The sequence below is a fragment of the Ochotona curzoniae genome, unplaced genomic scaffold (assembly GCF_017591425.1).
Source record: "Ochotona curzoniae isolate NIBS_2020 unplaced genomic scaffold, NIBS_Ocur_1.0 scaffold_4505, whole genome shotgun sequence".
NCBI classification, from domain to species: domain Eukaryota; kingdom Metazoa; phylum Chordata; class Mammalia; order Lagomorpha; family Ochotonidae; genus Ochotona; species Ochotona curzoniae.
Window position 1 is genome coordinate 23,325,825 of NW_024467118.1, and position 25,649 is coordinate 23,351,473.

General features: G+C 39.5%; 1 protein-coding gene across 7 annotated transcripts in view; it reads left to right on the plus strand.

The window, feature by feature from the left end:
- The window catches only part of KLHL5 (kelch like family member 5), a 65,052-nt gene extending 39,685 nt beyond the window's left edge, over positions 1–25,367 (plus strand). For all 7 annotated transcript variants that reach the window (XM_040966420.1, XM_040966421.1, XM_040966416.1 and 4 more), the window contains 7 exons: positions 4,429–4,641; positions 9,038–9,224; positions 12,098–12,322; positions 15,590–15,752; positions 20,269–20,481; positions 22,325–22,496; positions 24,199–25,367. In XM_040966420.1, coding sequence (XP_040822354.1) covers positions 4,429–4,641; positions 9,038–9,224; positions 12,098–12,322; positions 15,590–15,752; positions 20,269–20,481; positions 22,325–22,496; positions 24,199–24,255 — 1,230 coding nt within the window. In that variant the 3' untranslated portion in view covers positions 24,256–25,367. The remainder of the gene's footprint in view (positions 1–4,428; positions 4,642–9,037; positions 9,225–12,097; positions 12,323–15,589; positions 15,753–20,268; positions 20,482–22,324; positions 22,497–24,198) is intronic.
- Positions 25,368–25,649: the final 282 nt, after the last annotated feature.

Genomic DNA, 25,649 nt, shown 5'->3' on the forward strand with positions numbered 1-25,649 from the left:
TTTATCCAGGTCTCCTTACCTGCGTGCATGGGCCTGAATATTTCCTCTGCTTTCCCAGATGCATTAGCAGGCAGCCATATCCTAAGTGAATCAATGGGGACCCAACCTGCAGGTTCTGGCCTTACCCACTCTAGCCCCGCTGAGCAGTGTTTGAAGACTGTTTCTGTACGTGTTGTAATGAAGCCGGTCCAACTTCCAAGAGAAGAATGAACGTTCACCTACATGCGTACAGTTATCTATAATAATTATTTTATCTACATTTAGGAGGAGTTTCCTCCTCCATCTTCCATACATCTGCAGCTTTAGAAAAAAGTGCTTTGGAAATCTTTCATCAGAGAAAGAGATTTGGAGAGGAAAAAAAAGTACAGCAATAGGCATTTGCCAGCTATTGGGAAGATTAAGGGCTAATACCACCCACTTCAGAAACTTGATGTGAGGATTAAATTGGTTAATAGAAGGTCAACAATCAAAACAGAGACTGGCACATCACATATCTGACCCAGTCAACAAATGACATCACATCTTCAACACAGCAAGGTGTGAGGAAACAAAATGATTCACATAAAATTGCAGCCTGTATGGTTGTTTTTTTCCTTGTGGTGTACTCTTAGCAGAATATATCCTTTTTGATGCTCATCACAGGACTTCAAGTGGAAAAAAAAAAAGCAAGAGTTTTTGCGATAGGAAAATAGTATATAGGCCTAGCAAGGTATCAAGGTAACATTTGATAAGTCAAGTCCTTTGAAGAAAATGTATCCCTCCCTCTCTCTTTGTAGATTTCTCATTTTAACCTAACTCTGCAGTTTCGGAGTAGTATGAACATGAATAAACCAAAGCCGGAGTGTTTTCCATAAGATAATTTAAGTAGTAGTGGTTTCCTAGGAAGGAGTGTGATTCATGTGAAAACATTTATATGCATTTAGGTCACTCCTGTTGTTTGCAGCAGAGACATGATTGCTGCTTTAAAGCTTATATATAAATTAAATTTAAATTAGCTGAATGCTTTTTAAAGCTATTTTCATAGGCAATTAGTTTTGGTAGATTTTTTTCTCTCAAGGTCATTATTTAACATTACTTAGTTTCAATAGAGACATGAAATTGGATTCTAATAACAATAAGTAATTTGGAGGCAGATTGTCTGATTTGAATTGTTGCCATGGAAACCAAATGAAAATTTATAGAAAAATGCAATCTTCAATTTAAATCAAGTCTTTAATAATTTTATTTGCTTAAAAGCTATTCCAAAGAGAGAAAGGGCACATTGCGAGCAGGTTGCGTAGCATGCTAGCCGTTTGTATCAGAGATTGGGTTTAAAAGAGCAAAAAAGCTTCATTCCTAGCCAGTGCATCCATGCAGTAAATGATGCATCTGTTGGACATGGTCCCCAGTCCTTCGCAAGTAAAGGACTATGAGGCAAGGGTGAGGAGTTGCTTCTTGGACCCTGGAGTCTAGAAACTTTGATTCTCATTCTAACAGCCACCAAAGAACCTAGTGCAAAACACTTGAAAATTTCTGTTATAATGATTTAATGTCACTAAAGATTTTTGAAACACACATAGGCATTGAATTTTAAAATGTAAAAAAAGAAGTTAAGGAAAAACATAGAAAACATTGAAAAAAACATTGCTGAAATAGCTGCTTCAATCTAAGTTAAAACTTTTCAGAAGCACTTTGTGCTGAGTTCAGTATTATGAGTTATTAAAAACTTGATTTTCAAGTAATATAAATTATACTAGAATGGCATGAACACTGTTTTAAAATATATACACCAGGAAATGATTCATGACACAATGTTTGTATAATGGACCTTTCCTTACTAATATGATTCAATTAATACCACTTGAAAGTATGGCATCAAACAAGTGATATATAATTATGCTGATTCTACTGTCAATACCTTTTACATTTTCTTCAGAATCTCACTTAACACTGCGTAACATATCTTATCCCTGAAATTTGTAACACTTCTTAATAATCCGTTGAATTACGGTTGGTTTGCAGGTAAAGCTACTGCCTGCAATCCTAGCATCCCATCTGCTTGTTACTTCTAGTCTCAGCTGCTTCACTTCTCATCCAGCTACCTGCTAATGTGCCTGGGAAAACAGCAGAGAAAATCTACGTGCTTGGTCTCTGTACCCACAAGGGAGACCTGGAAGAAGCTTCTGGATATAGTCACCCAGCTGTGGCCATTGCTGCCATTTAGGGAGTGAGCCAGCAGATCTAAAATTGATCTCTCTCTCTCTCTCTTTCTCTCTCTCACCGTGTGTGTAACTCTTTCAAGTAAATTATGACAAAATAATAATAATAATCCAGGGGCTGGCATCATTGTATGGCAGTCTAATGCTTCCTGCAGCGCTGGCATCCCATAAATGCATTGGTTCAAGTCCAGGCTGTTCCAATTCTGATCCAGCTCCCTGTTTGTGGCTTGGGAAAGCAGCAGAGAAAGGCCCAAGTGCTTGGGCCCCTGCACCCACATGAGAGACCTGGGAGAAGCTCCTGGCTCCTGGCTTTGGATCAGCACAGCTCTGGCCATTGCAGCTGCTTGGAGAGTGAACCAATAAATGGAGAATCTCTGTCTCTCCTTTCTCTGCCTTCCTAATGAAAATAAATAAATCTTTTTTAAAAAGTTTATCAAGTTACAGTGCCCTCTAATTTGACTTTTAGGCTATTTCCTATTTGTTTATGATTATATATAATAATGTGGGGAAGCACTGTAAGATATTCAGCTTTGTCTTCTGCTTACAGATTATTTTTAAGGATTAAGCTTCAAATGCAATAACTGAGCTGAGAATTCAACATTTTTATAGCTCTTGCTTATCATTCATTACCAAGCCATTTTATAACGTCATTGTACAATCAAGTAGAACAGTTTGCTTGAAGCTGTTTCAACATTGAGGGTTATTAAGATATGTTTCTGAAAATAACAGTCATCTAATATAGACTCATTTGAGCGTCCTTTAACAAATTGTGAATTGAAGTAATTGGATTTAGTTAATTATTGATGAATGGTTTTCCTATTGATATTTCTGTGGAAAAGAATGTCAACCCAAGATGTATTTCACTTGGGTTACCACAGGTTATGCAGGAAATAAAACCTCATGTTACTATACAGAAGAGTTATTGATGATCCTCATCTGTTGCTCTCATTTGTGTGTGTGAGTGTGTGTGTGCGCACGAGCGCATGCATGTAGCTCTAATTTAAATTGCTTTGCCATTTTACTAAAACTGTGTGTAACAGATTAGGAAGTATATAAAAAACATTAAGGGATGATAGCCTAGCATTTGCATTTATGCTTACAATTATGATTAAGACTTGGTAAGTTTCCCTTCTCTCTAGATTACTTGGCATAATACCCTATAAAGACCATTCCCATTTACAGAGGGCTTGATTGGAGGGTGAGGCTGGCCCAAGTCATCTTCAGTCTACTGTTGCCCTCCAGTAACTTCTAGGTCAGCACTTTTGTTTTGGTTCTTTTTCCTATCTTCATAGGAAAGACCAACAGAGCTTTGTGTGTAAAGCAGATGAGAAGCAGTAAGCATCTTCAAAACAGCCCTGAAATCCTGAGTTGTTTTAATAGTGCAAAAATAGTCTTGCAGGCCAGTATGGTTTCAGGATGACCCTGAGGGTCAGTCCTCTTCTGGCAAACTGAGACAGCCGGGAGTCCCTTTCTGGGTAAGAGAAGTAACTTAAGGCTGCTAGGCATTTGGCTCCACAGTTGGCCAAATACTCCAGCAACCACAAGTCCACACTAACTTTTGGTGTTACTGGTCATATATTTCAGTGTCTGATTCATTTTTTTCTTCAAAATATTTGCTAAAATTATAATATTCCAATTTAGACAAAGCAATACCCGGGGCGGGGGGGGGGGGCGGTATGTGTGTTGTCCTGGTCTTTGTGTGTGTGTGTTAGGATTGGTTGATTTGAAAGGCAGAGCAGAGTCAGTGACTGAGAGGGGTTCTTCCATCTGTATTATTTTATTCCTCCAAGAGCCCTAATAGTCAGGCCTGGGCCAGGCTGAAGCTAGAAGCCAGGAACTCCGTCCTGGTGTCCCACAGGGATGGTATGGATCCAAGCAGTTGAAACATCTTCCACTGTCCTTCTAGGCAAATTAGGAAGCTAGATCAGAAACTGAGCAGCCATAAGCTGAATTGGCACTCATAGGAAAGATGAGCTTGGGGAACAGTGGCACAACTATTGCACCTTAATCCTGACCCCATCCAGGTCCATATTAATAATATAGCACCTTAATTCTGTTATATATATATTTAACAATTAAGTTTTAAATGTTTGTTTTCTCTGTTATTTTTTCACAGTAAGTGATAATATACTAGCAAATAAATATTGGTTTTGCATCTAACACAAAAACGTTTTCTTTTAATTAAGCCGTAATGGAACAATGTTGTTTGTTTGCCATTTTTGCCCCATAGGAGCATTTCATGGAAGTAATCAGAAACCAGGAATTTGTGTTATTGCCAGCCAGTGAAATTGCCAAGCTCCTCGCCAGTGATGACATGAACATTCCTAACGAGGAGACCATCCTAAACGCACTTCTTACCTGGGTCCGCCATGACTTGGAGCAGAGACGAAAAGATCTCAGTAAACTTCTGGCTTATATTAGGCTACCTCTTCTTGCACCACAGGTAATTAAGAAGGATTGTTTATAGGTTTTTTTTTTTCATCTGGAGTATCCATTAAAGGAGTTTTATGTAAATGAAAGGCACACTGGACTTTAGGAATCTGAAAATGTAGAGTAATCTACTTGACCTGTGTTTATTACGTATTCTCTAAGTACTGGATTCTGGTGATACATGAATTATTAAGATATGATAATAGCTCCAGCTGTGACATTTAAGACTGTGACCTGGCATAGTCACATGCCTCAGTTTGTCCAGTAGAGATAAAATCCTTTCTGAATATTTACAGGGTTTTTGTAAGGATCAGAACATGCTCTGTGAAATAGAATGTGCAATGCACAATAACACCGTCTGCATTCTTTAAGAATTAGGAGGTGTCTGTAAGTGCATTCAAGGCAGTCAATTCTAACATGTTCACATGCATGACTTCCCCTTTTTACAATTTTCACTGCAATATTCAAAAACTCACCTTGAAGAATTCTTGGCTGACTACCTTAGGCCTTGAATGGAGAATGTGAGGCCTTGAAAGCAGAGAAAGATTGAGTTGTTACTGTTCAAGGTCAGACTTTGTTTCCTTTTTTCTTTCTTTCTTTATAATCTGAAGTGCCATAAATATTATCTGTGCTTGTCCAGAGGATAATGTATTATTTCCTGCCATTGTAAGTGAAAGTTACAGTTTGCTGTCTGCCTTGCAGAGACAAAAATCAATACTGATGCTTTGTAAGACTTGAGTACTGTAGGAATAACTAGGAATGAAACTGAATGAATTATACTTAGGTAAAATAATACAATAAAATGTTTATCTTAAAATTAGGGAGGCTAGTTTTTAGCTGGTTAGCAGAATTTTTTTTCTTTTTTAGATGAAAACAAAATGAAAGATTATATATTTTAAAAAGAATCTGTGCAGTTAAATATGCTGACAAGTTACCTGAATTTTTTAGTTTTCAGTATTTATACCACATTTGCATGACTATTCTAGATTTAAAAAAAAAAAATTCCTGTTGTCCAGGATACTGGTGAGAAAGCTAGCTGTGAGTTCCTCTAGTTAAAAGACATATTGGGAATCATTTAGTTCAACACCTGTTGTACAAATGAAATAACAGACCAAAAAAACAAAACCATATGTTCAGAATTACAAAGTAATTGCATAAATTCCTATTCTTCTGCCTCATGTTTTAATTGTCTTTGGTACGTGGCTAACATCATGGAGCTAATGAGAGGCAGAAGGAACACTTGAACCTTTTTCTGTGCCTTTCCACTAACCCAGTCTGCCTCTTGAATGGACATCCTGTGTGTAACATCAATGGGCAATGGGAGGGATTCAGGTGGAGGAAGAAACAGGTTTAAAACAGTGATTACAGTATAATTCAGTGAAAGCTGTGATAGATGGACAGGACCTAAATGAAAATAATAGCAGTAGTGCATCCAAATTCATGGTGGAAAAGCAGAGAGAACTTGCTGAGTGTTTTCTGATCTGCATTTTGTGTTGGGCACCCAAAACAGGAAGTGTGCTATTCAGAAAGGAGAGCAGATTGTACCTTGTTAGGGAACCAGGAGGAACTTCGATATGTTCTAGAATCTGAAGATGATTTCTGTGGCTGGAGTGCAGAAATGAAAGGGAACAGTGTCAACAGGTGAGGTTGGAGGGAATGGACCAGGTCATCAGCAGCATCTAATCAGATCTAGGAGTTTAGGCTTGATCCCAGAAGTAAGAAGGAGACATGGAAACCTATTAGAGGAAGAAAAAAAAAAGAAAGAAACCCATTACAAACACTATTGGGATTCAAACAAATGGAACTTCATCCCAAATGACAACTTTCCTATTCTTCCATTTGCCCCAAAACTTCCTGATTTAATCAAATTTAAAACTGAACAGAAATATGAGGATATTTCTGTAAGTAACTTAAAAGATTTTGAGACCTAAGGGATAGCGTGATGGCCCTCTGGCTAAATCCTTGCCTTGCAACCGCCAGGATCCCATATGGGTACCAGTTTGTGTCCCAGCTGCTCCACTTCCCAACCAACTCCCTGTGTGTGGCCTGGAAAAGCAGTGGAGGAAGGCCCAGTCCTTGGACCCTGTTCCCGTGTGGGAGATCTGGAAGAAGCTCTTGGCTCCTAGCTGCAGATCAACACAGCTCCAGTCATTAGTTTGCTAGGAAATATATTTTATTGTAAATTGTACTTTCAATTAAGTCTCCTGAAACTTAATTTTCTATAGCTTTTTTTGCATTTGTTTTTTTTTTAAAGAACTAAGGCAGTTTATTATATATAATAGAATATGAACATCAATATTAATATAAATGAATCCACTCAGTGCATAACCACTGATTTATTTCTTAGGTATAACTATGCTTTGTGAATATAGAAAAACATGGAATAATTAATGCCAGAATTTATACTCTGGCATATGTTATGAAACTTATGTTTCAATTGACTTTTTTGCCTTTGGTATGGATTGCTTGATTTCCAGCACTAACACTTTTTAAAATGTTCATTTGTTTTCATCTACTTGAAAAGCAGAGAGACAGAAACACAGAAGGGGGTAGAGAGAGGGAGACCACCTATCTGCTGGGTCACAACTCATATGCACCAGAGCCTCAAGGCTGGGCCAGACCAAAGCCAGACCCCAGAATTCCATCTGAGTCTTTCATATAGGTGGCAGAGCCTAGGCACTAGAGTTATCTGCTGCCTCTCAAAGACTATGGGAAAGGCGTCTAGCACCCTAGTTAAAACAATGCTTAGAATGCCTACATTCCCTGCCAGGCACTTGGGCTGGAGTCCCAGCTCCACTCCCCTTTCTGCTTCCTGCTATTGTGCACTGTGGGAATTAGTGGGTGATGGGTCAAGTAGTTGACGTGAGGCTTTAGCTGTTTGGCATTTAAGGAGTACACCGATGGATGAGAGATTTCTTTCTCTACCTGCAAATAAAAAATCAAGTAACTAATTTAATAAAAGAAAAAGCTGGAACATACCTTTACAGGAAGACTTGGCGAAATTTTTGAAGATACTGATGAGTTAAAAATGCAGTAAAGCATATAGTTAAGCAAATAGTAAAGGGAGAAAACAAATACATGGATCAGTGTTGTGACAGCAGGTTCTGGCATCCTGTATATGCACTGGTTAAAACCCTAGCTGCTGCACTTCCAATCCAGCTTTTTTGCTTTGCATCTGGAAGAGTAATGGAAGATAGCCCAAGTACTTGGGTCCCTGTCACCCATGTGAGACACCAGATGGAGTTCTGGGCTCCTAGCCATATTCTGCCCCAGCACTGGCTATTGTAGAAGTCTTGGGAGTGAACCAGCAGATGGATGATTTTTGTGTCTCTCACTCTCTAATTCTGCCTTTCAAATAAATAAGATAAATCTTTAGAGTGAAGCCATTTTATATTAAATGCATATATATGTACTAGAAATATATCAACAGAAGATTATGTAAGGATAAAGAAAGTGTAGGAATCACATTAGGTTGTTTATAAGGCTTGAAAGGATTGCAGGATGATGGTAAACCAAACAAAAGGAAAAGGCTTTCACTTTTTTTTTCAATATTTATTTTTATGTGAAAGGCAGATTTTATAGAGAAAAAAGGAGAAGTAGGAAATGTCATTAATCTACTGGTTCACTCCACAAATGATCACAACAGCTAGTGCTGAGCTAATTTGAAAGCAGGAGCCAGATGTCCCCTCCACCCCAGGTGTCTCGTGTGGGTACAGGATCCCAGGGACTTGGGTCTTCTCTGCTGCCTTCCTATGCCACGAGCAGAGTTGGGTCAGAAGTGGAGCAGCCAGGACTTCATCTGGTGCCCAAAAGGGATCCCAGTGCCACCATGCCAGCCCCAAGGATTTCATTTTAACGAGGTTGGGTATAATCATACATGTGTGCGTACTGTAAAATTATATAGAGCTCAGGGACACATGAAATTTTAATTTTTTTAGATTAATCTTCCTTCCTAGTTGTTTTTTGTTGTTTTGTTTTGTTTGTTTGTTTGTTTTGCCCTTTAAGGAATTGCTACGTTTTACTTTTGCTGTTTATGCATTCCTTTGTGAAGTCAAATAAATACAGTCTGGTTATTTATACTAACATTTATAACTATTTTCCAGTCAAAATGATTTCCAATTCAATAAGTGAAATGATTTAGACAATTCCAGAAAAGGAGTAAAGAGCTAAAAAGCACAATATTTCAATCACTTGGAGATAAACACCACTAAGATTATAGAGTATACCAGCTATATTCCCCAGCTTTTGTTTTTCCAAAGAAATTTAACTGATAAATATTGAAAAAATTGAGTATTTTAATTTTGTCCAAACATGAATGTTCTTAAAATGAGAAACTTCTTTTGATAACCTTTATTCTTTTAACCTATTTCCTCAGTTATTCAGTGTGCAAACTGAGTTTCCTTTTCTAGTTTCTGGCAGATATGGAAAATAATGCACTTTTTCGTGATGACATAGAATGTCAGAAACTCATTATGGAAGCAATGAAGTATCATTTACTGCCAGAGAGACGACCCATGTTACAAAGCCCTCGGACAAAACCCAGAAAGTCGACTGTTGGTACTTTATTTGCACTTGGAGGAATGGATTCAACAAAAGGTAATGAAAAATCTTTTCTTTTTGGAGGCTAATAAAAAACCATTTTTATGAGTAACATAAAACCATTTTTATGAGTAACATTTCTCTTTGGAGAAATGACTGATTGCAAGAAAAGTATGAGAATTCTAGAACATTCTCTGATTCCAGAAAGTACGGAAATGCTCCAAAACTAACAGATTGGGGTGAAGAGGCTCAAGAATCACCTTGTAAGGGTTACCAAAGTCCACACCTGCCTGCGGTCACCTGAGCCTCAAAATTAAAAACACTAGTGGGAGAGTACAACCTCATAAATCAGTAAGTGTCCATGTGGGAGAAGGGAATTCCTGGAATGTCAACTAATGATGGTGAAAGAGAGATGGAACTGTAAAAATGACCATTTGGCAACCACTATAATACTTCCTGATGCCATTGAGAATCATTAGTGGATGTTGAGACTAAAGGAGAACATGATATTTTGTCTGAGCACGTTCCAATAACCTTCTTCTCAGTTACAAAGGATAAAGCAGAATCTTCTCAGGGGAGAAACCTGGCACGCAGCACGCTAACCAAATCAGAGGTGACAGTGCCAGGCATGAGCCTAAGCAGCATGCAGTGCCTCTGATAAAGTAAGTCGAGAGGTGGTTGGCTGCACTTCTTCCCTATTCTTGCCAAAGGGGTGTAACCTGGATTAAATCATGAGGGAAAAAACAAATCTAAGTTGAAAGACGTTGTACCAAATACCTTGTCTGTCTGTAGTATTCAAAATGCCAGTGTCATGAAATACAAGATGATTCAGGAATTGTTCCAGCTTACAAGAGATTAAAGAGACATGACAGCTGTTGTAAGGCAACAAGTGGATTTTCTTTTCTTTAAAGGACATAATTAAGACAATGAAATATTTAAATAAGGTCTGTAGATTAGATAATAGTTTTTGCTGATAGTAAAAATAGTGACAGTGAGAACCATACAATAGTCATATTTATATTAGTTCCCAGGTTATATTTATTGTTTCATGGTTTCACAATAGAATTTCTTATTTTGGGAAGACACACTGAAGTATGAGTATGTGTGTTAGTGTTGGGGGAATTTGGGCATCATTTCTGCAACAGTTATATAACACATTATGCATGTAAATGTGTACATATATACATAGAAAGCAAATATGATGCATAAATACTTGACAGTTCTTTCTACTATCCTTTTCATAGTTCTTAACACTAGTAGAAATAGTAGCAATGAACACCATACATAATACCCTCTGGGTACTACTAATTCCTGAGTGTTAACCTCTAAGCCTAGGTCCATCTCCCCTCCCTCTGAATTCCTAGTACTTCCCTTCTTCTGTCCTCTGACTGCACCTCTAACTGGCCACCTCTCTGATCTTGGCTTATTCTGCCTGTTCACTCAGTCTTTCTGTTCCACTTGCTTTGGCCTCCTTATTCATCTAATGTACCAAACACTTTATCCCACATCAGTCATAATGTATTGAGTGTTTCCTCTTACTGTGAGACCTTGCAGGAATAATTCACCCAGCTCTCCCATCAATGTCAGCTCACCAAAAACCCTTCTATGACCATTGAACAACATCTTGTTCACCAATTTCAAACCTGTTCCTACCTTTTCTGTTGTCTTACATTTCTCCATTGCGCCCTACATTTGTTGATGGTCTTTTTATCTCTTCCCCTTAAGCAGGCATGCAGTTTGTTTAGCACAGTAATGTATTCCCAAAGCCTAGAACAGTGCCTTGCATCATGCTGGCATCAGGAAGTATTTGTTAAATGAATGAAGGCTGTCTTCTGACATCTCTGAACGTACTCGTATGACTAAAGCTGTTGGTACATTAGTCACAGCTAAAGGTTTCTCCTGTGTGGCAACTTTAAGGCATATGAAATTCTGAGTCTAATTAAAAGTATCCCATCATTATGTCACTTTTAGGTTCATGGAAGCAAAGGCTATAAGATCAGTCTATGTTTTATCTCATGTAACAGTGCTGCTTTATTGCGCTTACATTCTGGTATTTGAGGGGATCTCCACAAATTTTATGGGAAAACTATACATAGATTTCAGGGGTTTTTCTTTTTTTGGCACCAGAATAAGCTTAGTTCACTTTCACATGAACTTTTTGAAGTATCCTTCTAGGCTTCCTTACTGGTAAGTATATAAATACATATCATAACTGGTTATAGAGATGGTACATGTATATGAATGTTTTTAGAAAACTTTGCGTAGTCCAGTTAATCTGCAAATACTAATTCTGTACTATGTGCCTGGAACTGACATTCACCTCTGCTGTCGTTACTAGCTGTTGTTCTTCCCCTATACGTTTCATCTCTTTCGAGGCTGTAACTATTATCTCAATCTGTATACTATCTCAATTTTATTCTCATATTTCCAACTTGCATAAAGCATGTGATGTTCAGCTCTCACTTAAAACTTGGTACAGCCAAAGCTCTTCTGACCATGTCTCTAGGCTTGAGAGTTTGGAGTCCTAATTTAGTGTTTTTCAGTGAATATCAACTGTGGCTCATTTAGGCAGGTGAGTATTGGAAGGCTGTTGAGAAATGGACACGGGTTATACACACAGCTCCTGTTTCTTAACACATAATTTAATTCTAAGTGGAAAAATCCAGTTGAGTAGCATTAGGCCAGTCCTGGGCCCCAAACTTCCTGCTAGAAAGAAGACTAACACCTGTCTGTCCAGTTTTCTGAGCAATAAGAATCTGTCTGCCCTCCATAGTCTCCCTACGCATGAGAAGGAGATTCTGGTGTTAAGTGCACAAAGTAGATAATGCTGAACTGTTTCTCAGTGCTCAGACAATTATGCTTTTATAACTATAATTTCCTAAAATAGTCAATCATGGGATGTTTATTTACTTTATTTCTCTATTATTAAGGAGCAACAAGCATTGAAAAGTATGATCTCCGAACAAACATGTGGACTCCTGTGGCAAACATGAATGGGAGGAGGCTACAGTTCGGTGTTGCAGTGTTGGAGGACAAACTGTATGTGGTTGGAGGGAGAGACGGACTGAAGACCCTGAATACCGTTGAGTGCTACAACCCCAAGACCAAAACCTGGAGCGTGATGCCACCTATGTCCACACACAGACATGGCCTGGGTAGGTAGAACCATGCAGATCCACTCCTAATAGCCTGTTGTACTAGGAATAGTGGCGTCTTTCCATTCTGCACCAGGAAGACAACAGCTGAGCCAGCAATGCTTAGTCACCAAGCATTCCATCACTACTCCTTGCCATCTAGGAAGTACATCGAGGGAAAGCAAGCATAGCTGAAGCTGGCATCAACCAGTGCATGGGGAAAATATGCTCCTTAGATGGAGTTCAGTATAGCACAGTGTAACAAAATGTGTTCTATGTTGATAATTAGTACTGACTCTAATTAAGATGGTTATTATTCCATCTTTAGCACTACTGTTTTTCATAAATACCCCCTGTTTTTTAAAGCAGAAATGAGTAAAAGAGAAGGTAGACTTTGCATGTAGACTTTGCATGCTTTTATTTTATCATTTGCTGAGCAGGCACTGCCCAGCATGCACTGTTGCCATTCTCAGTTCTGTGGGTAGAGAGAGATGAGGAATACACTATCTTTGCCCTCAAGGAACTGATGGCTTATTCTGAGATGCAGGGAAAGGAATTTGGAGACTTTTCTCAGTGAAGTAGGAGAAGGTACTGTATGATGAGGTAGAAGTAAAATCAGAGTTTGAAAGACATTTGTATCACCCAGTTTTTGCTGCATCACAAACCACTCCAAAACTTAGAGGTTATGATAACTATTAGCTCATGGACTTCTGTGTTAGGTAAGAGGCTCTTCTGAGCGGCCGTGGATGCCCATTGCTGCTTTCTTGAGTCTGGGGAGTGCTGGCTGATCCAGGCTGGCCTCATGTGTCTAAGTGAGAGCAGGTTGTCCTGAGTTACAGAGGCATTAGGCCACTTGCCTCTAATCAGTCAGCAGACTCACCAGGTTTGCTTTACTCAGTCACATGGCTTCAGAAGCAACGAGACGCCTGGCCTGAAGCACAGACTTTCAAGCTTCTGTTTGTAGGACCTGCACTGATATGTGGCCAAAACAAATGACATGGGCATGCCCAGACACAGAGTGAAGAAACACACCTTGCCAAAAGGCATGAATTCAAAAAGGGAAGAAACTGTGGTCATATGATCAGTTTATCAGTTTAAAAAAGGTTTATGATATTAGCTATAAAGACTTGATCATCATAAAAAGATGACGTAAAGGTAGGTGAGCAGCAGTAAATGCACAGCCGAATTTAGCAGTTTGCATTATACTGTTTACGAATACTGAGCACCTACATAAAGACTGACCAAAAAGCCAGGAACCAGTGATGAAACTCTCTGTGGATGAGCACTGATAGCAGTCGGTACAGCAGAAGAGCAAAGAGATTCTGCTCATTGTAGTCAGGTCTCAATGAAAGAGGACATTAAGTGGGTTTGTTTTTGTTGTGTATGTGTTTTCTTCACAGAAAGGGAGGGATAGGGTTAAGATGGCAGGAGAGGTACTTAAAATTAGCTGTATGAAATTTAACAAAAATATTAAACATTACTCATTTGAGTCTATAAAATAAACTACCTACATACAGGACTGGGAAGATTGTTGGCAGGCATAAGACTTAAATTGGGTTCATCATAATATCCCAGGTCAATAGTGTGATTCACGTGCGTATTTCCCTCCTACCCAGTGGTGCAGAAAGAAACTTGATTCTAATTTAGGTAACATCTTACAGATGTGGTTGCTCAGTTTCTAGTTGTGTTTTGGACACATCAGATTGTGAGTGGAATTCATCATTACTTCTAGGTTTCATCTAAAAGACCTCACTGAACTGCAGCAAGTTCAAAGGAGAATGAGCATGTAGTTCAAATTGTCTTCTTTAAGCTCAAATTTAAATTTGTTCATCTAAAACAGTCTTGTTCTTCCAAATTTACATGATAGGGAATAAACTTATAAAATCAGCTGTTACTTAAGAAACTCATACATAGGAACTATACAAAGGGTTTTAAAAAGGCTTCTGATAAAATTTCTTATCAAAACCATTGTATAAGGGGTTAGATTAGATGGACCCTTTAAGTTTTTCTCCAGCCTTGTAATTACATATTATGTATATAAATACAGTATATACTATGAAACTAGCAATGTATGTTGATATGTGTGTATAGACATAAAATCTCCAACAGCCAAAAGGGGTGGAGCTTGATGTATACTCTAACAAATCAGTAAAATTATGTTGTCTTGGATCATGCATGAGTGGTGCACATTTTTAATTTTGCCACAATTTTGCAAATTAAATTTCATATTACAAAGGTTTTCTTGATCCCCAAGTAATATATTTTAAATTAAAAATAAGTACAGTAACTTTTGGTTAAAAATGCAAAGTTAACTAAGCAATAATATACATATTTGGCTTTCTCATGGCCTTTCTTAATGGATAGGAAGTGGGATTGAAAAAGCTCCGTAGGGCCCGGCACAATAGCCTCATGACTGAAGTCCTTGCTTTGCATGCACCCTGCTTGTGGCCTTGAAAGGCAGTTGAGGATGGCCCCAAGGTCTTGGGACTCTGTGCCCATATGGGAGACCTGGAGAAGACTGCTGGCTCCTGGCTTCAGATTACCTCAGCTCTGGCCATTACAGCCACTTGGAGAATGAACCAGTGAACAGAAGATTTTTCTCTCTCTATCTCCTCTTGTAGATCTGACTTTCCAATGAAAATAAGTATTAAAAAAAAAAAAAGAAATAGCACTGTAGTCTGATCTTAAAAGTTTTAGAAGGATGTGTTGATATACAACAGTAGAAAGTTATTTTTAAGATTGTGCCAGATGCATGCACTGCTACTGCTTAAAACATTTTTGAATCATTTTGGTATATTATATTTGAAAAAGTATTTTTATTCATTTCTCTTAATTCAAGTATGTGAGATTTTACTGTTTTGATTTCATGCCTATATCTATCAGTATGATTCATCACCAGGGAACTGAGCCAAATTCATTTGTTATTCAACAAGTATTGAGTTTCTGCAAAGTGCCACCTACTCAAAGAGAACATAATAGATAGGGCTGTACCTTCATAGTCAAGAAATCAGCATAAAATATACTTCAGGTGTTGATGAATGTGAATAAGAAAAACAGTGGCTCAGAATAAATAGGTCGTGTGCATTAGACACCCTTTCTGCTAGGACCTTTGAGCATGAACTCCATAGTTAGGAAGTGAGACGTAGACCTATCTGGGGAAGTGAGGGTGTGGGAGACGGGGCAGCATGTGCAGGGGACCTGGGTTGCACTTGATGCACTTGAGCTTCGGCAGCGTGACTGGACTGAGCAGCAACTCTTGAGTCGTTCCTTCTTTCCCATTTTCTGCAGGTGTGGCTGTGTTGGAAGGTCCCATGTATGCAGTAGGAGGACATGATGGCTGGAGCTATCTGAATACAGTGGAAAGATGGGACCCTCAGGCTCGCCAGTGGAATTTTGTTGCCACTATGTCTACCCCCAGGAGCACAGTAGGAGTGGCAGTACTGAGTGGAAAGTAAGGAAACATTTTTTTTTAATTCCTTTTGAAAAGCAATGCATTAAATTTTATTAAGTTCTATGTGTTCTGGCTTAATTATACCCGTACAAAAGTGATTGAAGAATGGGTCAAAGACTTTTACAAAAGTAGTAATTCAGAATAGTTCTAAATATAAATATCATTAAGTTAGGCTGTTGTTCCAGTGTGCAGATATCATTATCATTTTGAGTGAAGAAATTTTATATATTTTATATTTATATTACTCAGTATCAGATTAACAGTCTGGTGATTTTATGGCTTTAAAAGTATCCGGGGAAGGGAGAGGATGGTACAGCCAGTACCATGCCTGCTAGGACGCCTGTGTTTTGTGTTAGTACCTGGGTTTGAGTCCTGGCTTTACTCACCCAGCTTCCTACTTAAGCATTCCCTGGGAAGCAACAGGTGATGGCTCCCACGTGGGGGGCCTGGATTGAGTTCCTGGCTCATGTGAGCAATTGGAATCAACCAGTGGATGCGAGTTGGTTTTTTTCTCTTAGAAGTAACATTTCTTCTCTCTCAATGTTTCCCTAAAGTATTCTGTATTTTCTGATTTATCTTTACTTCCCTTTCTTTTCTTGGCAAACTGGTAAAAGGTAGAAAGGATTTGGAACAAGTTGTCTTCTAGCCTCTCTTTGGTTCTAAGTCTGCAGATTCAGAGCCACTACAGCAAGCCCAGGTTACTCTGAGACTTAAAGAATGTACCTTTTCAGCACTTTGTTCTTCCATACAGTGAAGTCTTCCGTGGCTGTTGCTTGTTGCATACCTTTTGCTCACATAAAATGCATTATCATTTCCAGAATAAGGGAGGAATCATCATAGGTTAAAACAGACTCCTGATTGCTGAAATTATTACTGATTGTGAGAAAAAACATTAATTTGAAATGATATTTTATGACCCAAGATATTGATTTATCAGGGCCTATTCATTAGGCTCTCATTTTTGTTACTTTCTCAGCACTGTTGCAAATGATGAGACAGAAGAAAACCATTCCAGAGATGGGTCTGCTCTCTGCATCACTCTTGTTATTTGTTTCAGCTGATGACGTAGAACCCAAATTCATTACCAGGCAACATTCCTGATGGAAGGGTCAGCCACTGAAAAACCCAAATACGATCATCCAAGTTTGGGCCCTTTGGTTTACACTTCGGGATTGATTCCTAGGACTGTTTGCTGGGTCTGTTTCTGAGCGCTGACACCCAGGAGATGACACACAGTAGCTCCCGCACTCAAACAGGTTTCCAGACCTGCTCCAGCAGCTCACAGCTAGGCCTGACTGCTGGGCCTGGAAGAGCCTGGTACAAGCCAAAGCATCAAGAGTTGTTCATTCTTGGCTTGTCCTCTAATGAGAAGTATGTCTTTCACTTACCTGAAGAATAATTAATTGAATGTAATTTTGAGACCGCCTGATGAGATTAGAAGCTAAGGCTCTGTAATCTAGTAAGAAATTTATGAACAGAGAATATAGGTTATAGAATCCAGAATAAATAGGAACTATCTTGTTAGTTAAGAACAACTTGCAGTTATTTGGGGAAAAAAATTATGCTTCTCCTTGTTGCTGTTGTTTTGTGATTTAGAAAAAGGTCACTTCCCTGTGCCTTAAGGTTAGTTTTTGTTTTTGCGTATAAACTGAAAAACCAAGACGAACAAAATTTTTTTTTTTTTACTTACTGTACAGTGTTTCCTGGAGCAAAATACATTTTATAGGAAGGAATATTTTCTGTGTTTTATGAGTTACATTCTCTATTTCAAAATGTTCAAAGTGTTAAACATTTTCATTCTACCGTATTTCATAAAATGCATCTTTATTTAGATTCTAGTTGCTTCAGCTAGCTTAAAGCCAGTGCCTGGAAAATATTGCTTATAGTAGAATTTCTCTTTTTAAAAAAATCTTAATAAAAGCCTCAATGCTTAAGACAAATGGAAATTTGGTTTTATTCCCAACCTATTTTAAATTTGTTATAAATTCAAGTTGATAATACTACTTGTTAAGATCAGTGTAGAAGCAGCAGCCCGTTTTAAAGAATATCCAGCTTTTTCCAGCACTGCCTCGATGGTCCAGTATGAAGATGACCCTGATTCACAGAGCAGACACTGACACTGTAATAGCTGCTTTAGCTATGAGAGCAATATCATTGGACTCCCAGGAAACTCCTCTTAAATGCTGAAATAGCTTGAGTAGCAGCTCTTTTTTTTCTAAGCTGAATCTCAAACACCACCAGCCAAGTACTGCCATTCTTGATCATAATTTGAAAAGTCAGGTAGGACCTAAATTCGTATTTTATATAGTTCAGTACTATCACAAGCTGACATGATATTTCTGGTTTTACTGTCATAAATACTGACATGGGGAAGAGAAAGGAGTCCTGAGTTTTAGCATTTAATTGAGCCAGGTGGTATTTTTGGAAAACTGAAAATATTTTTAAACTTTGAATTTCAAGTGAAGAAGTCAGGAGCTTCTTCTAGGTCTCCTACATGGGTGCAAGGTCCCAAGGCTTTGAGCCATCCTCTACTGCTTTCCCAGGCTACAAGCAGGGAACTGGATGGGAAATGAACTGGTACCATTATGGGATCACAGCACATGCAAGGCAAGGCCTTTAGCCACTTAGGCCACCACACCAGACCCATTTTTCCTTATTAATAATCTTGTGTAGTAGGGCTTACATAAGATAAGATTCAGTCAGAGCCTTAATGATTGATTGCATTCGAAGCTAGACAGTGGAACCATGGTTCAAACCCAAGCAGTTTGGTTTCAGAATTCATGCTATGGGTCACTGTGTTGTACCATTTTACACAGTGAGGATCTGTGGATCTATGTGTGTATGTGCCTGAGTGGATTATTCCAGATTATTAATACTGCTAATTGTTGAAGCCTTCTCATGCTCTGTAATCCATATTCAGTAGATTAGTATTAGCTTCTGATGAAAATAGTCTAACAGAAAAAAAAATTCTAATATCAGTTTCAAATAAACTTCTATTTCCAAATTGATGGAAATAGTCTGAGTTTAGAATTAGATATTGCTGGGCCCGGCACGGTGGCGCAGTGGTTAAGGTCCTCGCCTTGCACGCCCAGGATCCCATATGGGTGCCGGTTCTAATCCCGGCAGCCCCGCTTCCCTTCCAGCTCCCTGCCTGTGGCCTGGGAAAGCAGTCAAGGACAGCCCAATGCTTTGGGACCCTGCACCTGCGTGGGAGACCCGGAAGAGCCTCCTGGCTTCGGATCGGCATAGTATCGGCCGTTGCGGCTCACTTGGGGAGTGAATTATCGGACGGAAGATCTTCCTCTCTGTCTCTCCTCTCTGTATATCCGCCTTTCCAATAAAAAATAATAAAAATAAATCTTTTTAAAAAAAAGTATACATAAAAAGCTTTCTAAATAAAAAGATTTTGTGCTTAGATTATGTTCTAATATTTACATTTGTATATATTAATTTCAGACTAGAATATGACTTTAAATTGGTGCAGTACATTGATTTATAATTAAACTGATCTACTAGACATTTAAATCATTCATGTATTTAGACAACATGCTTTTCTACAGAAACTTTAATTAACGAAGGATCATTGTATATCTGTCGTAAACATTTGTATGCCATAGTTTCATGCTCTACATCCATTTCTCTGTGTCAGTTACCTCCCTGATGCCTGTTAGCTATAAAGCTGTGTGTCTTTGCTTTTCCTTGGACCACCCCGATCAAGTCTAAATTTCTACAAGCCCATTTCTTATAGCTGACTTCTCATTGCATGATGGTAATGACAACGAAGCAAGTACATGTAAAGTGACTCACCTGGAGAAGTGTTTAAGAGAAGATCAGCTTTTTTTCCTTTAAAATATAGTCAAGTGATATATTAGTTCTTTAAGAACAAAACAAATTTATACCCAACGTTTTAGCTGTGCTAAGATGCACATTTTAACATCTCTGAAACTGCATCTCACACTCAGTGGTGATATGTGAACCAGATGGCAGCTGTGTGGTGGTTGCCATTGTGTTTGTGTGCCATTATTTTCTTTTTCAGACAAACTCAGAGTAATATGGGATCTATACATGTGCCACTAACCGTCAACATATCTCCTTATTTCCTTATTTGAAAGGTGGTTGGGGGAGGAACAGAGAGAGAGAAAGAGAGAGAGTCTCTCATCCCTGGTTCACTCCCTATTTGGGCCAGGCTGAACGAGGCAGCGAGTCTGGGTCTTCCAAGTGGGCGGCAGAGACCAAGCTGCTTGAGCCATGGCCTGCTGCCTTCCAGGGTGGGCATAAGCAGGACGCTGGAACTGGCAGTGCAGTCAGGACAACCCAGGCACCCCTAAGAGGCATTGAGCATCCCAGTCAGCACCATAACCCATTGCAAGCTATGTGCCCCTTTCATATTTTGATGGCATATAAATTGGCAGTGCATCTTCTAATTGATGGCATGTTCCATTCATTGAATCCCCACAGCCTTTGTCTGAAGCAAAACACTCTTATTTAGCATTTAATTTGGGTTTTTTTTTTTCAGACTTTATGCAGTTGGTGGTCGTGATGGAAGTTCTTGCCTCAAATCAGTAGAATGTTTTGATCCTCACACTAATAAATGGACACCGTGTGCACAAATGTCCAAAAGGAGAGGGGGTGTAGGAGTGACCACTTGGAACGGACTACTGTATGCCATCGGAGGACACGACGCTCCCGCATCCAACTTGACTTCCAGGCTATCAGACTGTGTGGAGAGGTAATTTCCTGTGAAGGAAAACTAGGAACAAATGAAATGTTTACATTTCTGATTCTTCCAGGCAAACACGTAACATCCACCATATACGAGACCACTCTGGGTTGAGTGTGGAGCCACCAGTGTAGGCCTACGTAGATGCAGTACAGTATACCTGGAGGCAAGTGGGGTGCTTGTCAGTATGTGAAAAACATCCAGGTAACTTTACAGGGGCTCCAGGGGCCAACCTGCACTGAAAATTCTGACAGGCTGCTTTCTGGAGGCAACAACAATGCGAGCATCAGCTGGTTACACCCTAAGTGGGCTGAGCTTCTCTGAGAACAGGCTGCCCATTGCTCCTTAGGGCCACAGGAGAATGGGCATGGCTGCTCCGATGCTTCCCAGGAGCTCAGCAGGTGAGCCACTGTTAAAGCAGTCTGCCCACCTGCTTCCTGGGCTTTGAGACCAAGGCACCCGAGGCTGATTGGCTGCTCTCCAGAGCCAGAAGTGCATAGTTGGGGTCACACCGCTACTTCTGGAGCAGCAGGAGGGCAAGAGGGGATGCCCAGCTGGTTTCCGGGGCCTCTGCTAGCCTGGTATGTGCCATGCTGCCCTGCTCTTCCTACAGCTGTAGGTGGGTTACTTCTGGATGGGAACATCAGCTTTTCAGGACCCTGAGCAGGTATAGTCCCCAGATTGCTCTGTGCACCAAGAGCCTAGGGGAGGGTACACCCAGGGTAGCCTGGCTCCTTTCTCCTAGGCAGGTAAGTAGTGTGGTAGCCCAGCAGCTCCCCAAAGTAAGCACAAGGCCTGAGAGGTTCTCAGCCTTCTGTAGTAGTAAATGCCTTGGTGTCTGCAGTGTGAGTGGGGACTGCCTGGAATCTCCTATTTATCTGAATTCTGCTGAGTGAAGTCTCTCTTGGGTCAGGACTAAGCTTCAGAGAGAACACAGGTGTGCTCAGTTTCTTTCTCGAGAAGAGCATCCTGTACCTCCTGGTGTGGCAGTGTCCAGTCCTGTGTTCACCGCCCTGCAGGGATTTCGGCTGGACTATGAGCTGGGAACAGGGATGCTGGAGGCAGTGCTGTGGCCATCTGGCTCCTGCAGCCCCAGAAGCTCAGTGTAGGAGCCCTGGAGCTCTGTCCAGGACCGGGGTTCAAGGCCTGCACTTCCTTTACTAAAACCAAGCACTCTGGGCTCTGGCGTCCCAGCTCTTGTAAAAGCAGATTGGCACATGAATAGTTTTATCCAAATAAACCTGTCTGGGCTCTGTGGGGGAGATGGGTAGAGATTCTTACTCACTTGCCTTCTTCATACCGTTGTAGGATTTTGATTTTTAAACCAGATTGGAAAGTTCATGGGTACTCATGCAGCAGATACAGATTTTTTTCATTTGTCTACCTATATATTTTTTGTACTTTAGTATTAGCACAGGGGAAACTTTTGGGGACTGGCTTACTTGACTAATCACAGTGCTTTCCATTTGCACCCAATTAGTTGAAAGTGGTAGGATTTCATTCTTTTTTAGGGCTGAGTAGTATTCCACGGAGTATGTGTACCACTTTTTTTTTACCCTGCCATCTGTTGATTCCATTTCTTAGCTATATATTGAGCTGCATAGGGAATCTAAAGCCTGCAAGTAGTACTCAGCAGTCACATGAATGCTTTTTAAGTGATAAACGTCACCTAATGAACCTCTCATACCAAACGTTAAAATCTTTTAGAAAGATACTGATGTTTCTGTAAAGTTCGCTTCAACATTATATACAAAGCAGATAATGAAAGGGTAGATGGGAAGAACAAAACTTCCTTACATAAAACATCTGGTGACTAATGTCATCTCTAGTCAGTGCTGACCTTTTCTTTCAGATACGACCCCAAAACGGACATGTGGACTGCGGTGGCCTCGATGAGCATCAGCAGAGATGCGGTGGGGGTCTGCCTCCTTGGCGACAAGCTCTATGCTGTCGGAGGGTACGACGGGCAGAGCTACCTGAACACGGTAGAGGCCTACGATCCCCAGACAAATGAGTGGACCCAGGTAGGGCATTTCGTTTCTCATCATTACACTCATTCTCTTCGTGTTAAAACAATTTGTCTGATAAAACAAACCCTGTCCACTATCAAATCATCATAAATATGGCAGTCACTTCCTGATTAAATCTGAGAAAACAAGAGGCACCATTAATTTTATAATAGCATTAAAATCCACGGCCCAGCTGGTACCCTAGTGGCTAAAGTCCTTGCCTTGCATGCACAGGAATCTCATATGGGTGCTGGTTTGTATACCAGCTACTCCACTTTCCATCGAGCTTCCTGCTTGTGGCCTAGAAAGGCAGTCAGGGACGGCCCAAATCCTCAGGTCCCTGCAGCCACATGGGAGACCGGGAGGAGGCTCTTGGCTCCTGGCTTCAGATCAGCTCAGTTCCAGCCATTGCGGCACTTGGGTAGTAAACCAAAAGGTGGAAGATCTTTCCAATTAAAATTTTAAATATGTATGTGTGTGTCTGTATATATAAAATTATAATTAAAATCCAAAATTACCTTTGAGTTGTAGGTTAATATTCTGAACAATCCACTGATTGTTCCCATTTGATAATGAAATGTTCTAGCATTGGAACAGGGTCACAGGAGGGGTACAGCAGAGAGGGGAGATTGAGGTAGATATTGAAATCATCATCAGAAATCTTCAACAACTAAGCTGTGCATGCGCAGTTAATGCTGGATACTCTAGCCACTGATATTTTGTAAATGATTAGATTTCTGGTCCTAACCTGATCAAGACAGCAGCCCTGAGCTATATTAAAAAGTAAAAGTGATGACTTGGCCAGCTTATCAAAAACAGCTCTGTGTCTACTTACAGGAGGATCTAGCACTTACATGAATGGTCTTATGAGATCTTTGCTTCTATTATCAACAAGAATAGAATCAGGACTTTTGAACTTATACTGTCCAATCCAATATGTGGACATAGAGACATTCAATAGCTATTTCATTAAGCCAAGGGTTTATACACACATGCACAAAAATGGTAATTATTGTGAAGGAAATAGCTTTTGAGAATTCCCACTATCATAGAACTTAACTTCTTAAGTAGGTAAGATCTACAAGTGGTATTAAGTGTCCTATTATACAGACATTGAGTGATATTGGAAATCAGTGATAAAGCAAAGTGGTTGTAGGTAAAGCTTTGGGGAGAAAAAGTAGCATTCAGATTCAGCCTTAGTGATTGATCTAATTGAATACCATAATATCCAAAAAGTTTCCCTGTTCTGGCCTATGGACAAGGGGACATGTGTGTGGCTCCTGCCAAAGGGAGCTGAGCCAATGGTACCTAACATTTACTTACTGTACTGAGAAGTGGAAGGAGGAGGTTTTCAGCCATGCACTCAGCAAAGTGAAGTCACCAGTTGCTGTGCAGTTTGTTGTGTGAGGCGTCCGAGGCAACACAGCTGTTCCAGAGGATGCTTGATCACTCTGGATGCTCTCTCCATCTTGGCCACAAACTGTTGTAAATGTGCATAATTTCGGCCAGAATATGTAGTCTAATTCCTGAGGTATTGAAGAAAGAAAGACAAGTATGCTACATACATCACAGTACTCAGACTTGAAACTTTGATGTGGGGCAGGCACCAGCCTGCAGCTCTTGGCCAACAAGTGGAGACCATTTCTAACTCTCACCAGCTGCTGGAGTAGGAACGGCGTTTTTACTGTAATCTGACACATAACTCTTTGTCTTTTAGGTTGCTCCCCTGTGCCTAGGAAGAGCTGGGGCTTGCGTGGTGACCGTAAAATTATGATTCAATGCTCCATTTTCTAAGTGAGGAGATCCTCTTCCTTTGTTAACTTAGTACCTTTTTAGTAAACATGCAGTGCCACATTCCTGGGCACCAAGTGCCTGTTATCGAAGTGAAGATGTTAAAACAAGGTTGGAAGGAGTGCATGGACCACAACTAAATGTCTTCATTTCTCAGTAAATCAAAGCCACAGCTGGTGGATCTTGAACATATGTTCCTGATATAAAATATGAGAACCATTCTTCTGCTCCAAAACTTAACCCTGTGCTAACTGGGAGTTGTTCATAATCAAGTGCGTTTTACACACAGCCGGATTCTTTTTATTATAGTGCAGACATACCAGATCAAATTTCTGAGAGATCACTTTGTAAGTTTATCATCCATGAATCACAGCAATTGGTTTGTTTAACCCACAACCACCATTTTAATGACACACTAAAGATTAAACTTTTTTTGTTTTAGAAAGCTACCTTGTATATGCTTTGGTTATGGAATGCATTTATAAAATTCTTAGTCCAGTGAATCAGGTATAACATAAAAAGTAAAAAATAATGACCAAAAACATCACATGGTGTTTGGGATCAATCTAAATATTCATTCCTTTACATACGGATGCACCAAGAACTATTTATTATATTCTTAATTGAAAAATGATGTTTCACATTAAAGATATGCAAATTTATGTAGAGAAAATGTTAGGTACCTTTTAATGTTCTTTTACCTAATTACTATATAATTATATGAATTTGTTTTGTGTTATAAAAAGTTTTGATTTTGTCTTTTGATATTGAAAAAACTATCGGGATATTCTTATGTTCTTAATTCTGTTATTGCCTACCGTGCCTCATTTAGGTGTGGCCATGGTCAGTAATCCATTGTGCTTCCTTATAATCAAACTGTTTTTAGGGGAATGGACTAACAATGTTTTAAAAAATCAGTTGAAAATGTTTGTTATCCATAATTTTGTACATTTGTAAACTCTTAATTGCTTATGTGAATGTTAATACTCTGTGAATTGCGTGCAAAAAAATGCACTGGGCAGTAACATTTTGTGATAAATCCTGTAAGGTATGAGTCACTAACTTATATCTTAAAGAATACAATCTAAATTCCCATCTTTTAATGTTGTGGTAGTGTGGTTTATATATTACAGAGACAGGATAGTCTTTATTTTACATACTTCAAAACTGAAAATTCTAAAAAGTTGATTTTTGAATGTAGGTGAGATGTTTCTGCATTGAAACCCAGGCAGTGACTTCTAATTAAAAAGATAAATCCTGCCGCCATTTTACTGGTGTGCTCCCTAAGAAAAGAATGGTGATTTGTCATATTTCATCTATTCCTCATTAGGAATTCAGTTACTTTCCTAACAAGAGAACAGATGTAGAATGTATGTA